General features: G+C 32.6%; 1 protein-coding gene across 1 annotated transcript in view; it reads right to left on the bottom strand.

Moving 5' to 3' along the window:
• Nucleotides 1-574: 574 nt before the first annotated feature.
• The window catches only part of LOC108904505 (transcription factor SOX-2), a 100689-nt gene continuing 84499 nt past the window's right edge, over nucleotides 575-16764 (bottom strand). The window contains exon 4 of the mRNA XM_023457318.1: nucleotides 575-1150. Coding sequence (XP_023313086.1) covers nucleotides 575-1150 — 576 coding nt within the window. The remainder of the gene's footprint in view (nucleotides 1151-16764) is intronic.

Below are 16764 nucleotides of genomic sequence, written 5' to 3'. Positions count from 1 at the left end.
TATTACAATATCAGTTTGGGAATAAACTAGATATTTACATAGATTATTGTAGATTTAGTTCTGATCTGAAGATTTAAGAAAAAATATTTCACTGTGACTTTAGTACCAAAACAGATATTTAGATGGTTGTAGATCTAGTTTTGAAGATTTGAGGGATAAATATATATTTTAATACGACTTTATTACTAAACCAGATATTTAGATTATTATAGTTCTGGTTCTGGCCTGAGGATTTCAGATAAATATTCCAATACAACTAGACAAAATCTAGCAATATTTAAAGAACTGAATTGCAGTGATCTAAAATGTAGATAATACACAGAGGATTGCTTTAAATTATGATATGAACATATATGGTTTATAAAATGTTTAATATTTTTGTAGCAGAATAAAACACCCAACCAAACCAAGTGGTTCTACCTGTACCGCAATACTCAACAGAATAATGGCAATATTGAATTCATCTAAAGCATCTGTCACCATACATCACATTCTACCTCTAATTTCTCGTATGCTAACTGTCTTTCACGTAACGCACCTATTATATCACTATTCACGTTCACATTCGATCTGGTCAAAATAGTACAGTTAGAGGCCGTCTAAATTCACTTCCTGGCGTCTGCGTCGGATATTGCCCCGGGTACTGGGCCATGGGCAGCAGGCCTGGCACCGAGTTACCCTGCTGCATGGTGCTACCTGGGTAGTAGCCTGGCAGAGCACCTGGGGACGCCCCCGCTGATGACGTAGTGGTCGAACTTGACGATGAAGCGCCCTCCAGACGTTCTTGGTTCGGTTTAACGTCAGGTGAATCCGAAGACCTGGGGGAGCCCATACCTCCTGGGATCTGCTGCTGCTGTTGCTGCTGCTGGTGTTCCGAGTACATCTTGCTTATGTCGAGGGCCGGATATGACCTGGAGGATTCGGGGTTGTATTTGTTGGCGTCCATGTACATCTTGGACGATTCGAAGTAGGCCTTGGTGAGAGCGGATGTGGAGTCGAGGTAGCCTCGCTCCAGGTAGCTCTTGGAGGAGGAATCCATGTATTTCGGATCGGAGTACATCGACATGGCGAGGGTGGACGGCGGCATGTAGGGGGAGCGGTACTTGTCGGCTTCCATCGAATATTTCATGGCGTCCATCGAACTGACCACCTGGAAAGGAAGAGAGAGAAAGTTATAGTTTATGTGAGGCATATTAAAATGAGAAAGTATGTCCAATAATACCATGAAATACATACAACAAATTCCAACAAAGAATATCAATTTCTTCATTGAAATTATGACTCGCAATTTTTCTTATCTAATAGTTTGTAGTGTTAAAAGTTTAGTTTATTTTTTTTTGGATATATAGTAATTGATTTCTTTTTATTTTATCACATACACCATCTTATAGTCAGCGACCAATAACTGGATGGAAAGACTCAGGATAAGAAGAAAATCATATATTAGAAAATGTCTAGAAGGTTATATATTAAAAAGACAATTAAAGGAAACAATAAAAAACATATATTTTAAGAAGGCAACTTTTTTAATATTGATTAGTACAGTTAAAAATTACTACAACTTGTTTAGAAGACTATTACAGTTAATTCTATTCTGTCGTCAAACTGATTCCCAAAATCTTTAGTTTCTTTCCTACGCACCAAAAGAATAGATTTACAATTTAGCATATCTTTCTTTCCAGAAAAAGAAACAAGTCTTTAATTTCAGAGGATATGAAGTACATCTCTGAATAATTTGATCTACAATGTATTGAAAAAGTATGCAATAGGCTGTAAGGTCGTTTATGGATATCAGAAACAGAAGAGGGCTCCAATTTGAGCCTTGAGACACTCCCGAAATGGCATTGTATTCTATGGACCTTGTACCCTCATATTCACTAAACTGCCTTCTGCCTAATAGGTACGATTCAAGAAGATATACATGACTGTCAGAAAATCTTATCTTTTTGACGCATGGATTTTCATTAATTTTTTAATTTATAATTTTCACTAGTGGCAAAATACTCAATAAATAAAGAGAAATATATGTACATGATTATCAATAATACCAAAAAGCTTAGAAAAATTGCTTAATTAAGTAAGATCCATGGCCTTATAATTATTATTTCTAGAGTGTAAGAGATTGTAAATGTATTAATACAGTTATTAAATATAGTAGGCTATACCAAGACATAAACACAATCTGTGTATTACATTGTTTATGTTTATTGTTTGTTTCTAGTTTACAATGTAGAGAGCGAATGCATAAGGCAAGAAGAGAGACATAGAAGTAAACATCTGTAGGATGCCACTTATTTTGTTTTCACCATTACAATGGAGTGGATATGGCAACATTGCAATGTTCGATCCTCTTTGTTTATCATGGAGCATTTGAGTTATTTATTTCATTCTTGGTCAGCATTGCGTACTGAGGACAAGCTAGAATAAATCATTTAATTTATAATTAAATAATAATGAATTATTTTTTTATAGTATGTCGTTAAATTAAACTTATTAATATTTAATTGAAGATGATAATGGACATGAATCATTCACTTTGTTCAAGTAATTTTGTAACTTTGTACAATTTGACTCTGAGGAAATAAATAGAACAGAAAAGTTTCATACCTTGTCAGCATGAAGTAGACGGAATATAAGTACTTTTAAACTATTTACAGTATCATTAGTAACAATAAGAAACATCAAAATCCAGACCCAAATCCAGAAAAGTACCCTGAGGTATTCTTGCAATTATTTTAATTGAAATTCTGATCAACATGTTGCATTATTTTATAAAAGTATTTTTAATAACAATGTAGCATATTAAAATTTATGTAAAACTATCTCGTGGTCCATTTTATCAAAAGCCTTGAATATGATCCAAGAAAGCATTAGAAATTAGGAAATGCTTTATTTATTTTTTTTGTGACAAACCGAGCAAACAAACCTTGTCAGAAAACTACGAACAGAACAGAATTTTTGCGATACCTACGTCAAAAAAGTTTCCGGTTTAGATTAATGATAGATTATTTCATTGGTCTAACTAATATATGATTTTTACTTTAACAAACCCATTATTTACAATAACTATTGCTTCTAATGTATTAATCTTCAACATTTTTTTATGTTATGATTGTTTTAACACCTAACTAATCTTTAATTTCATATTTTGTGGTGTAGGTTAATGGTTTGGTATTTATTCATAATATACCAAATTTTTACTGAACTGATGTCACAAAACCCACAGAGGCTTTAGTGCTTCATTTCGCAGACTTCGAGAATAAGGTAACCCCCCTCCCCCCTCTAAAAAGGCCATTCGTCCTACTAAAGTGAATGTACAAAATGAAGAAAATGAGATATAACAGATGTCGCCATTGACAACTTTTCAACTAGTGTTCGGTGTATAGCAAGTAATCTTCATTTATCATCCAATTTTGTATGGCGTGTATTGACCAAAGAAATGGCGCTGGGGATGCTCCTCAGCGAAGAATATTGTCGCTGGTTACTCCAACAACATTCACAAAATGATATCGTCATTCCGTTTGTTATGTGGTCTGATAAAGCATGTTTTACTAGGGTCGGCATAAATAATAGTGATAATGAACATATCTGGGCGTTACAAAATCCGCATGCAATTAGATCAAGACGATTTTTTAATTGATAACGTAGGACTTAATATTGTTCAAAATATGTGGTATCAGCACGAATGCATCACCACATAGAGGGACACAAGTAACTGCTTGTTTAAATGATAATTTCCGAAATAAATAGATAGGTCAGTAAGATCCAATAGCATGGCCACCACGTTCTCCAGATCTAAATCCTTTGGATTTCTATTTATGAGGACATATGAAGCAGCTTGTCTATCATGTTGAAATTACTACCCGTTAACAGTTACTTGAAAGAATTCAGGATGCAGCTAACCAGATAAGAAATGATCCAAATATCATCCGTTGAGTGCCGGAATCTTTAGTTTAAACGTTAAACACAAATAATACTTATTGTTATGCAACCACCATTTTTATTTATCAGCACGGTGGGCAGGGAGCAACTTTAAATCGCATAAAAATGACGACAAAAACTGAAAGATGCGATATATTTGTACTTGAAAATAGAGTCAAAACCAGTTTGAATTGAAATCCTAGCTGCTCCTGTTTGTAAGATATTCTAATCTTTGTTTTTTTTTCATAGGAAAATTTTATTAAATATCACAAGAGGTAAGAATTACGATGGTTAAAAACATTCTTATGGAATTTTGAATAGATAATGTCTTAAATTTTGTATAAGTAATGAATTTTGAATAAATAATAACTTAAATATGAAAGATCAATTTTTGACATGTATACACACACGTGCGTGCGCGCAAGTTTATTTTTTTTTATTTACGAAAATTAATTATTCTACCGTACGTATTGTATAATTTATCGCCAAGAAAATATAGTTATATTGATTGTAATTAGATGGCGCTTTACTATCCACAATCGGAAAAGTGAAATTTCAAACATACGAGTATATATAAGCTTTTTCACCAAATATATTTATCTAAATATCGATTATTATAGCAGTTTGTTTGGGAAATAATCCATGTCTCTTCTCCATTTGATAAAAATATTCATGAGCTTGCTTTAAAAAGCACAGATGTTTTACAAACCGTTAAAATCTATGTTATTCTAGATCATTTGAAACAAACAAGCTGGGGAAGCGATTCACAGAGTTTGTTAAAATTTTGGGAAATATTTAAAATAAATTTGATCGAAGATCAATCTTTCCCAAAACGATTAAAAAAAGCAGTAGCTGCTTTTTCATCTCAACACATCTAAAATTACATTTGAGCTTACTATACCATATAATTTTAAAATATTGACCTTAATTACGAACATTTATTTTTTCTTCTGTATTATTCTAAAACTTTAATTATTAAAAAATGATAAAAATTAAAAAAAAATAAATAAAAAAATTCAAAAAATAAATGAAAAAAATAAAAAAGAAAAGAGGTGGAATGTAAGTAACCTCCACGTGGTGCACCTTGGAAACGTGTAAAATCATCTAAAAACTTACTTGCAAGGGTATGTATAATATGTCCGAGGCGTCCAGAGACGCATGTGAGTGAGTGGCCCTTCACACACAATGATATGCCTAGCCTTATATTCTTTGGATATTTTATACTAAATAGATACAATGTATATATATACAAACACACTGAAATGAACACACTGTATCTCAAGACACAACACCGAGAAACAGCATAGAAAATTTTCATGAAATTATAATGTAGAATAAAATAAAGACATAAATTACTTTTAAAGAAAAATAAAAAGCTCATTTCATAGTTATTTCATATAAACCTAAAACATTATCAGTCAAAATTTTAAATAATACGTTTTAAATGATAAGCATGTCAAGAAAATAAATTTTGGGTAGGAATAGAAGCATTAAAGTAAAAGAAAATGCCACAAGAAGGGCCAATTTAGAAATTTTATGAGTAAATTAATGTTAAATAATCTAGTACAAAAGAAAGTTCAAATATTATAACATCAGAAACACATAGGCTAGAAGTTTCTTAAAAAAAAAATTTGTCATGCGAAATATTATATAAAAATTTCTTGTAAATTAGTATTAAGACGTATAAAATCTACTACGCAGTTATAAAATCTAAATTACGCCGTAAGGTAATTAAAATCAAATTCATCGCAATATGCTAGAGAAATTGCGCAGTTATAAAATGATAACATGGATACGAGCAACCAATGGCAATAGGCCAAATCAGTGAATTTACCTGGTACCGGAAAAACAAAAAAACATCGTGGGAAGTCAACAAGCGGCTGAAAGAAGAGAAGGAGATTCGAGAGACTGGTGAGGGGTGCATGTTATCCTGTGGCTCCCCAAAACAACATCTAAAACACCAGGAAGCACTATACACAGACCCAACAGCTATCTCCAATGCACGAGAATAGCAGACAAACCACAACAATAAAGTGAGGTTAGAGAAACGTACGCAAATTGCCAGGCAGAACGAAATAAAGTAAGTCCAGTTGCATAACTGTTTTCTCCATGCGATAAAGTGTTGCAAATTTGAACTATAAAAACTATTTGCGAAACAGAAAACCCGTTTCGACTATAAACAATTTCAGTGATTAAAATTTAAATTGACATTTTTGAACATTCTATAATTTAAGTATTAATTTAGTTTCTAATGTTCGTAATATAAGTTGATTTGTTTTGAAAAACGTTTAAAAATAATGATAATTGGTTAACCAAACATTTTCTAAACTATAATAGGTAGAATAAGGCATTTCTCAGACAATTATTCATGTAAAAGTATATAAAGAAAATTTTAGTTTATGTGTTCATCAAAAGGATTGTTTGAAATTGAAAGAAAAATAAGTAATAAATGTCATCTTGTGTAAATCTTACAAATTTTGCTTTTATTCACTGCTTCCTATCAAAAATTAAATAGTAAAGGTTAATTAAAAGACCATAGAACCGCCCCTATGAGGTAAGGACTCATGCTATTGATAAAATAAAGTGTTTTTTCTTGAGGGACAGTGTAGAAAATGAACATTCCTATCTACACTAATATGTTAAAATCCTATCTACACTGTGAACATTATTTATACAAAGTAAAGCTGCCGGAGGCGATGTTAGCAATGATAAGGTAAGAGAGTCTAATTCGTCTATATTTGTCAGTGTTATTATAGAATTTTCTTATCAGAACCTATGCTCAATGGAAAATAAGACATAAACACACCCAAATGACACTTTACATTATAAAAGGCGCCCAAATGGATATTTAATAATTATAAACACACAAAATTTACACACCATCACAAAATACAACAACACACAACACCATTACTTACATTACATTACCAAAATACCAACAACAACAAACAATAAACAATAAAAAAAATATGTAATAATATATATACATAGTTTAATTCATTATTTATTCAAAATTTGGCGTAAAAAAGTTTTTAACCATCGTGATTCTTAAATATTGTTTATATCACAAATTCTTGCTATAAAAAACGAAAAATTTGAATATCTTACAAACAGGAGCAGTTATGATTTCAATTCAAACTGATTTTTAATCTATTTTCAAGTACAAATACATCGCCGCCTTCAGTTTTGTCGTCATTTTTATGCGATTTAAAGTTGCTTTCTGCCCACCGTGTCAGGCTAATTTGATTGAAATGTGAAATTATATTTTTTTGAAATGATTCTAATTTCTAAACAAAAATGAATCAAACCTATGTTCATACAAGAAGAAATGTGTGAAATTAACCCAGCTACCATCTGTCAAAGTTTGTCATAGAACTTGTGGAACACTCTGAATAGGAGGATATTATAAGGGATATTGGGGGGTATTTTCTTTGTTTAACTAATTTTACCAATTCGTTAACCATACCGTGACAATATCGAGGTTCAGGACTTACACCCTGTACGAGCTGGAAAATTAATTTTGGTTCCTCGCCGAGGCTGTCCGGCCGTAGTTAATAAAAATAGCAACAAAAGGATGACCTCGGAACACAAGGAATTCCTGCGAGCTATAAATAAACACCAAATTTGATATAATGCCACCCGTAACTCAGGCCGACACCTGGCCTGTCCCATAACGGCGGACCATTCCTAATCTAATGGTCGGCTCACCAGCGGTGACTCGACACTTTGGAAACTTAAAAACTTGTGCGGTATTTCTCACACTCCGTTAGTTACAGTAAACACAAACTATCCATGTAACTTGGGGGATTATAGGCTAAGTAATCATCAATTTGTTATCCTTTTATTCGAAAGACATCAATTTTAAAGCTATTCAACCTTAAAACTGGCGGATGAGCGGGGTTGAAAGTTGCAAATCACAGGAGATGTTGATTTATTTTCGCCATCCGTGACGGAGGATAAATTATCCGTGGAAAGTTTTTTGGGCATTCGAAGACAATAAATGCTGATAATGGTTTAACCATGGTGGTCGGAATTCAAAATAACAAAAATGGCAAAGCGTCTTTCTAAATTCCATAAACATAACGAGCGTTCAAATAAAAACGTGGTCAAGTTGGTTCTGAAAATTTGGACGTAGGGCGTAGCGTATAGCAAATGAACTTAAACGTCATCTGTCAAAGCGCTATATCGCCGCTATCAATTTGAATATTTTCGTTTTAAAAAGCGTTTAAAATGGTGTTTTCTCAAGAACAAAAAGTGTTTATCATAGAGTCCTACTTTAGAAATGGACGCAAGATTGATGGAATATGGAAGTATTCTATTGAGGAATGTTTCATAGAATTTCAAAATCAATTTCCCGGCGTTGTTGAGTACAAAATTTTTCAAAGTGCAGTTCAGCGTTGTGTTAATGTTTTTCGTGAAACGGGCAGTGTAACAAGAAAAGAAGGAAGCGGCCGACCTAAAAAGCGGACTGAAGAATTAAAAGAAAATGTCCAACAAATAATGGAAAATGCGCCAAGAACTTCTGTACGTGTTTTATCACAAATGGTGGGAGTATCAGTCGGTACCTGCCACACAGTGTTAAAAAAAGATTTGCGTTTGTTCTCCTATCGTTTAACTTGTCAGCAAGAACTTCATGAAGTTGGTATTCCGCGACGGGCTGTATTTTGTGAATGGTTTTTAAACAACTACGGTGAACTTCATAATATCACCTTTTTTTCTGATGAAGGCTGGATTCATTTAAGTGGTTACGTAAACTTACTGAATATGAGAATGTGGTCTTCTGAAAAACCAGATAACTTTTTTGTAGAGGGCCCTCTACACGCTCAAAAAATTGGAGTTTGGTGTGCCCTCAATTGAAGGAGGATTTATGGACCAATTTTTTTAATGGTACTCTTACTGCGCAAAGGTATATAGAAGAAATTATCGCTCCTTTTGTTAACCAGCTGGAAGAAAACGAAATTACAAACTTTTACTTTCAACAAGATGGCGCAAGGGCACATACGGCAGGCGAGACGATGAATATGTTGAGGGAAGTTTTCCAAAATCGACTAATAAGTCTCAATGCTGAACATGAATTTCCACCGAGGTCATGTGATATTACGCCGTGTGATTTCTTTTTGTGGCCTTACCTTAAAAACACTATTTTTGAACTGCCTATTCCTGATTTAAACCATCTGCAGGCTCGACTTATAGACAAGATTCGTGAAATTAACAATACCCCGAGCATCTTAGAAAATGTCTTTAATTCTTTGAGGAACAGGTGTGAAAAGTGCTTGGAACAAGGAGGGGGACACTTTCAGCAGCTGCTTTAATTTATTGTTATAACAAGGAGGGGGAACATTTTCCGCAGCTCCTTTAATTGTTTGTTATTGTTATCACGATTATTCTTTAAAATAAAGTTATATAGTCTTAACGTTATTGAAACTGACAGCTACTATACAGCTCGTTGAGAAATGAGGTTAAGTTGGTCGCTATAAGCTACTCCCTACGTCCAATGTGTCAGAGCCAACTTCGGCCACGTTTTTATTTCAACGCTCGTTATATGATAACAATTACTTATGTCAAAAGGAATAGGTAAGCGGAATAAGTACAATAGCAGCTGTGAACATTATTAGGCGAGGCATTAGCGAATTAAATATACATCTAACTTTATTTCCTGGCAATGATTGATTTGTTTATATAAAGTTTGACAATTTCTCTAAAGTGTCAAAGTAAAGTATGTATTTACTTATAGTTGAATTAGTGGATATTCGTTGTAATTTACTGAAATGAGTGACTTAGAAAATATTAGTTCCTCTGACATAGAGGAGGAAAATGCTGAAAATATCATGGGTTCTTTTCTACTACAAATACCACGAATTCTACTTGAGATTGCATTTATTCCTTACAAGGAATAGGGCATAAGATAAAGTACGGAGAATGTAATGCATGCAAAAGCTACTATATAGCTATATTTTGATTGTTTATTTAAAAATATCGTCTTCTCTATGTACGAGCTATTGTTAAGAAATGTATAGTCTATTAAAACAAAAATATCGATATTAGTGACACTTATCGCATTTTTTAAGCGAATCAGGTGGGTACAGATCTAGAAAATCTAACATTTTTACTAACCAAGATGTTGTAAAATTTTTGACAGAAGCCGAATATAAAACATTTTTGTTTAAAAAAAGGAGACCGGAATTGACAGATTTCTTAGCAGAAATGTTATAGTCAATGGTTCTCTTTTTCGATATGTGGGTTTAAATACAACAAGGGAACTCCCCCATTGGTTAACTTTTGGTATTTTGCAGTATTTAGATGTTTTAATTATTTCCACGTATTTTGAAATATTTTGGAGCTTTCAAAGTATTTCGACAGTGGTTTTTGTGATACTTGGAGATTCTTTAGAATTCCTTGTGGATTTTGAATGTGAATCAGTCTATTTTACTATATTTCATAACGGATGTTGTTTAAGCCCGTTGTACAGGGTGATTCACTATATTTTGAACCCCCCTTTAACTTTTTTGCTTTAACAGTTACAAAAAAATATGAAATACAAAAGTTGCACGATTTTTTATGAATTTTTGAATTTAATTGGAACACTGTACATTTTTACATATTTGGATAGAACGTTCCCTATCGAGCATGGTCATATAGGGTTTGTTGGATCCATCTCTAACAATAAACGAGATAGTATTAAAAAACGAAAAGAAAGTGTTTTATTAGGAAAATAAGATATCTATCTTGTAATTGTTAGACATCCTTCAGGCAGTTCTGCCATTTTTCTAATTACATAAGGATTTACAGATTTAGTTATAGTATACCTATTTTGACATATCGGACATTGATATGGTCCAAATTGCGAATAGGTATTTTAACTAAATCTCACTAATTAGGTCGTGAGAGGCACGATTTTTTATGAATTTTTCGAAAATAATGGTTGAAAAACAATTGAAGTCCAAACAAAATTGCCGCTGATGTTAACTTTGTTAATTTAATTGGAACACCCTGTATATTTTTACATATTTGGATAGAACGAAAAGAAGGTGTTTTATTAAGAAAATAATACATCTTGTAATTGTTAGACCTCTTTCAGACATTTCTGCCTTTTTTCTATTTACGTAACGATTTACAGATTTAGTTATAATATATTTTGACATATCACACACTGATATGGTCCAAATTACGTATAGGTATTTTAACTAAGTCGCACTAATTAGGCCGTGAGAGACCCAATTACTCATGGATAATGGTATGGTATGGTAGGTCGTGACAGTGATACGTAGTAATGTCATGATAACTTTGTTATTGATTGACAGTTTGGATTATTTAATTAAAATAGGTTACACAACTTTATTTCAATTTTCTACTTCTCTATGAACCATCTTAATTAAATTTATTTATTTATTTATTTATTTATTTATTTATTTATTTATTTATTTATTTATTCATTTATTTTCCTTTTATGACAATAAACTTATTTTTAGGACTGGGCATAAAAAAACCTTAGGTCTAATAAATTCAAAACACATTGCACACATTACGGTAATACGAGTACTTTGTTTTATATTTGTCGGTAACAAATTAAATATTCTAGGCCCTATAAATCTGGTTGAGTCACTAGTTATTTTTAATCTAGCAGAAGGCTCATATAGCTTATCCTTTCGTCTAGTATTCACATTGTGATAATGACTATTCAAAGCAAGAATATTCCTATTTTTAAAACATACATACTTACAATACATACATACAATAATAATACAAACTGTCAAACAACAGCAATGTTGTTATGACATTACCCTCATGCCGTCTCTTCATTTTATTGATATTCATTTGAAAACATGGCTATTTATTAGCATTGAACGTGTGCCAAATTTGAAAAAAATATCTTCAGACATTTAGGAGAAATTAGTATTTTTACTTTTTTTTGTTCAACTTTAAAGGGCTGTAACTCGTTATGGGTGCTTTTTGGTATCTAGGTAATTTAGTTCAAACAGTCTATTTTGACCTTTAGTTTCTGACCTATAAGGTTGGCTACATATTTTAGAACCACTCTGTAGAGTTTTGAGGCTTTTTGGAGGATAGTAAGTTCTCTCGATGAATGGTGATACTTTTTGAAATTATTGTTATTTATTCGTAGGCTGTTTTTGAGGTGTGTTTTGTTATATTTTTTTACTTATTTGCTGCATCGTAAAGGTGATTTGAAGTATTTGTCTTTATACTGAAATATATTTCAAAATATTTTAAATTTTTCACAATTTTGGAGAAAAGTCTAAAACGGGTCAAAATTATTAAAGTAGGCCTAGAGCAGTGAACTTTTACACATATACTCAGTTTCTCATTGTGAGAAAGTTCTCTCAACAGCATTTTGTGGTGTCATACAGAAAAGGAATTTTTTAAATCTATTGAGAACCCATCAACCTCAACACCAAAGATAAAAATTCGGTTTTTACAAAAAAAAAAAATGCAACATTCAATAAAAATTAGAAGTAGAAAAAAAACAAAAACAAACAATGAAAAACAAAAAACAAAAAATTAAATAAAAATAAAAAAACAGAAAAATGACCCATTCAAAGACTGCTACCTTAACGCGGTAATATAGCTTAAGTCTTATATAAATAAAGACAACGAAATGCAGCCCATCTAAAAATTTCGGTAAATAATATAGATTTTGAATCTGAGTTTATAGCTGAAATTGTTGAAATTTTTATAATTTATCGAATGAAACATTATCTATCTATCTAAATATCCACTTATTTCAAGGGTTTGAAGTTAGATTTTTATGGACATAGGTTTGAGGCTTCAGAAGTACAAAATATTAACTCCAGAATAGTTTTCAAGGAGTCACATTCTTTGATTTGGAATTTGGTATTCGTTTTATTTTCTAGCTCAGATTTCTTGGATTTGAGGTTAGATATTTAACAATAGAGGTTAAGGACTTCAAAAATAAAAAATATAAGTTCCAGAAAATTGTTTTCAACGACTTTTATTCTTTGGTATGAATTTCTAGCTTAAGATTTTAGAATTTGAAGTTGGGTTTTGAGGGTTTGGGGTTAGGTTTTGAAGGGTTTGAGGTTAGGTTTTTATAGGTTTATGGTTTTAGAGCTAGGAAATATAAGCTCAAAAATATAGTTTTAAGTACTTAGTTATACCCATAGATTTAGTAAAGAGTGTATTATTTTGATGTTAGGTTCAATGAAAGTGAGGTTATGTTGTTGGATTCAAGTTTAAGGTTGAAAAGTATTGTGAAGCTACATGATTATTTTCGTTGTTTAATCAACTTCAGATGCGTTTATGATTGACATCTTTCTGTGTGAAGCTAGCTTTATTTTAACTTCTAGTATCAAGTTAGCATATAAATGTTTCCTCTACAAGGACATTTCTTACTACTTGTTAAGCGGCTTCTGTTCGTATACCCGTCAGTAATAATGTTCAATATAACTATACACTCATTGCAACATTTGATGTGTAAACAGGATCGATTCCCAGGCAAATTTCAAGCATATTATTTCCCTTGTTATTACAATATTATTCGGAATACTAATTAGTTGCCACTTACAAGTTCTATAAGGCGTTGTTGCGTTAAATTACGGCACCACATGTGCAATAATATCGCGAATTTATATAATAATTTGTATTACAACTATGTAGTAAAACATTAAATTTATTGTGCAGTCAAAAATAATATTTATCAATTAATTACAATTAAACCTCGGACAAGTTCACAACAAGCGGTGCTCATTAGCGATAGAAAATAATTTGCAAAATAAATAACGCGCAATTGCAGCTATAATACCATTACAGAAGGTGGAACAAACAAATAATTTGTGAATGCTAACTTAATACTTGTAAACAGTTGCCTACAATGAACATAATTGTTAAATATTTTCTACATACACTACCTATGCAATAGTTTCTGCTCATAAAATTCATACGAGCAATATTTATTGTGCATATCTTCTTCACCATATGAGCACATCTTTTATAGAGTTACGCTACATTTTCGTTTCACACCAATTGCCACGTCATCCGTTTTTAATTATCTGTTTAACAAAAACTAGTATGTTCCTTTTGTTAAAAGCTTGTAGTTCCATGACTGTTGTACAAAGACAAGCAGTAGCTACTGAAAAATATTCTCTTATGTCAAACTCCCGCTGAAGCCCGGTGAAGAGGCGATTAAGGAAATAACAACACCGACGTGTTTGTCAAATATTCATTGGAATTAAATGAAAACAGTGGAGGAGGCCGTGTTGAGATAAGATAAGAAAGAGCAACAACTTAAAAAGTCACAATCCGCGTCAAATAACAATATGTAAATATGGCATGGAACAATTTATCCGACCGTTGTTATTTAAATGACGCGCAGTCAGTAGCGGAACAACGGAAATGTGGCTGCGCTTGGGGTAGGAATAATGGGATCGTCGCTGTTTTATTTTCAAGAGAAAAGTCGTAAAATGGATTTTTAGGGGCGCCTGAATATAATGTAGAATAAGGTCAATAGAATTACTTAAATATTAAAACGTATTTTGTTCATTTTCTGATTTTCAATTGTTTTTTGAAATAAAAAGAGTGACTTACCATTACTATTGGCTGTTGTTGGCACTGGTTACTTAATTTAAGACTTGGTAGAATTACCAATATCAATCTATCAGAAGAAACCCCTTATTTATTAATAATATCTTATGGAATTCGAACTTTTATGTTAGTAGAACAAATTTTGGGGGAAAAACAATAATAATAATAAAACTGAAGTCAAATTGAAAGGTCTAAGAAAAATTAACAGTGAAACAGTAAATAGAATTCTTAGGTAAAAATGTGATTGAATCTAATCTTCTTCAGAAGAAACCATAAAATTGTGGATTAAGTCTTCTGGCTGGTATTTATATTTGCCATGTGTTCTGGCCGGTGGTGTCATAGGCATCACTTGTAGTCATTAACTCGTGTGTTTCCAATTATTGATATTTGCAGATATCTTTCTTTTTCTACATCTCTCTTGCCTCCATGTAGACTCTTGACCACAATCTTCTCTCGCACCAGAATTCTGATATTCCTTGCATTTGCCTGCATCTGCTTGGTGCATTTGTACTCCTTTAGCCTTCTGCTGACATCTTTTTTCTTGCAATGTATAGGTACACAGCAGCCTTGGAGTGGACAGTTCTTGCAGCTCGTCTTAGGAAATTTATTGTTTTCATATTGTTCCCTTAAGAGGACCCATAAATCTGTTTCGAACATCTCAGAGCTTATTGTAATATCTTCTGACATATACACACATCCATGGTATATACTTTCTGAGCAGATCCGGTCTGAGTCCTACGAGTCACTTCTCAGATACCTCGGCTCTTATCTAACACATTATTCTTTGGCTTATAAAACCAATGAACTTATGATATGTGCTAAGAACTAAGGATCATATCATTTTTCTTATCAACAGAGCAGAAGTCATCGAGCTTGTTACTTAAGTGAAAGCCAGTTTAGATTCGAAATTTTCACCGATGTTTCAAATCCAACTGCACGAGCTGATCATGGAATCGAAAATCACACATGCATACTAAACTAAACAGATGATAAAACCCAATGCTGTTAACAGAGAGACCATCACCAATCGAGCATCACCAACGGACGATCTTATGAGGATAAGTCCAACCATATCTAACGATGAGTCAAGACCAGGTATCACTGAATTCTAGAGAGGTCGAAGGCAAGGAACAACAGCGACGATCCATCCTAAGAATTGGCGGAACCGTAAAGGGGTGTGATCGAATATCGACTGCAGTTAGTTAACCAGAGTTTTGTTCCTGGTTAGTACAAAGTAAGACTCTCTTCATTCCCTTTCATTACAATGTATGTGCTTGTAGCAACAACTTTACTATTTATTTTTTTAATTTAAAAATAAAAAAGTTAAAGCAGGGTGTTTTAAATGAAGTAGCAAAAATGGTACCAGTGAATATAGAGCCAAAAATATGAGGATTGAAGTAAAAATACATTATATGAAAGTTGCACCCCTGAGGCGATATATCCTCTTTAAGGAGGGGATTGAAATTCACATTTTAATTTTTTTCTTTAACATGGGGAACGCTGGAGGCACGAAACTTGGTATAAGGATTCTACTAATAAAGAGACAACTTTTCAATATTTGTTCGATCATTGCCGTATTTTATAAAGGAGTGAAATAGTCAACCCCATTGCTATATTTTATTAGAAATTTTGTATATGAAGCAAATTATTTATTTAAAAATATTTATTGAGAAGACTGATTTATTGCGCAACTTTTTTACCTCTTGTAATTTTTGGATAAAACTAAAATAGTTTTCTAGTAAAATAATTAGATGCGTCATCGTTCACTAAAGGGGTAATTGCGAAAATTTGTAAAAATAAAGTAGGCGGATGTCAAACAAATAAATTGTTGTTTATCATATTAATAAATTGACACTTTCTGTCAACCAATTGATTAATGACGAATATGTCGACATGCTCCAAGTGTTTTTCATTAAAGATATCTAAACCGACCGATTCCTCATAGACAAACATTGGCCTCGGTGGAAAGAAAGCTTCGCGAAACTGGTAAAATTCAGCCCAATCGTGAGGGTGCCGACAGAAGGCGTAATGTCCTAACTGTTGAAACTGAGGAAGCTATACTGGAACATCTAGAACAAAACTGTGGTACAAGCACAAGACATGTGTCCAGGCAACTGCAAGTTTCTCACAGTTTTGTGTGGAATGTAGCTCATGAAAATCTTTTATACCCTTTTCACCATCAACCCGTGCAAGAATTGAATGACCCTGATTTACCTAACCGCGTGGATGGTTGTCAATGGTACATTAATATTTCCAGGCCATGACTTAAATTTCCTAATGAATATA

Source organism: Anoplophora glabripennis, unplaced genomic scaffold (assembly GCF_000390285.2).
Source record: "Anoplophora glabripennis isolate ALB-LARVAE unplaced genomic scaffold, Agla_2.0 scaffold157, whole genome shotgun sequence".
NCBI lineage: Eukaryota > Metazoa > Arthropoda > Insecta > Coleoptera > Cerambycidae > Anoplophora > Anoplophora glabripennis.
Note: the sequence above shows the minus strand (reverse complement) of the source record. Positions and strands in the feature narration are given on the sequence as shown.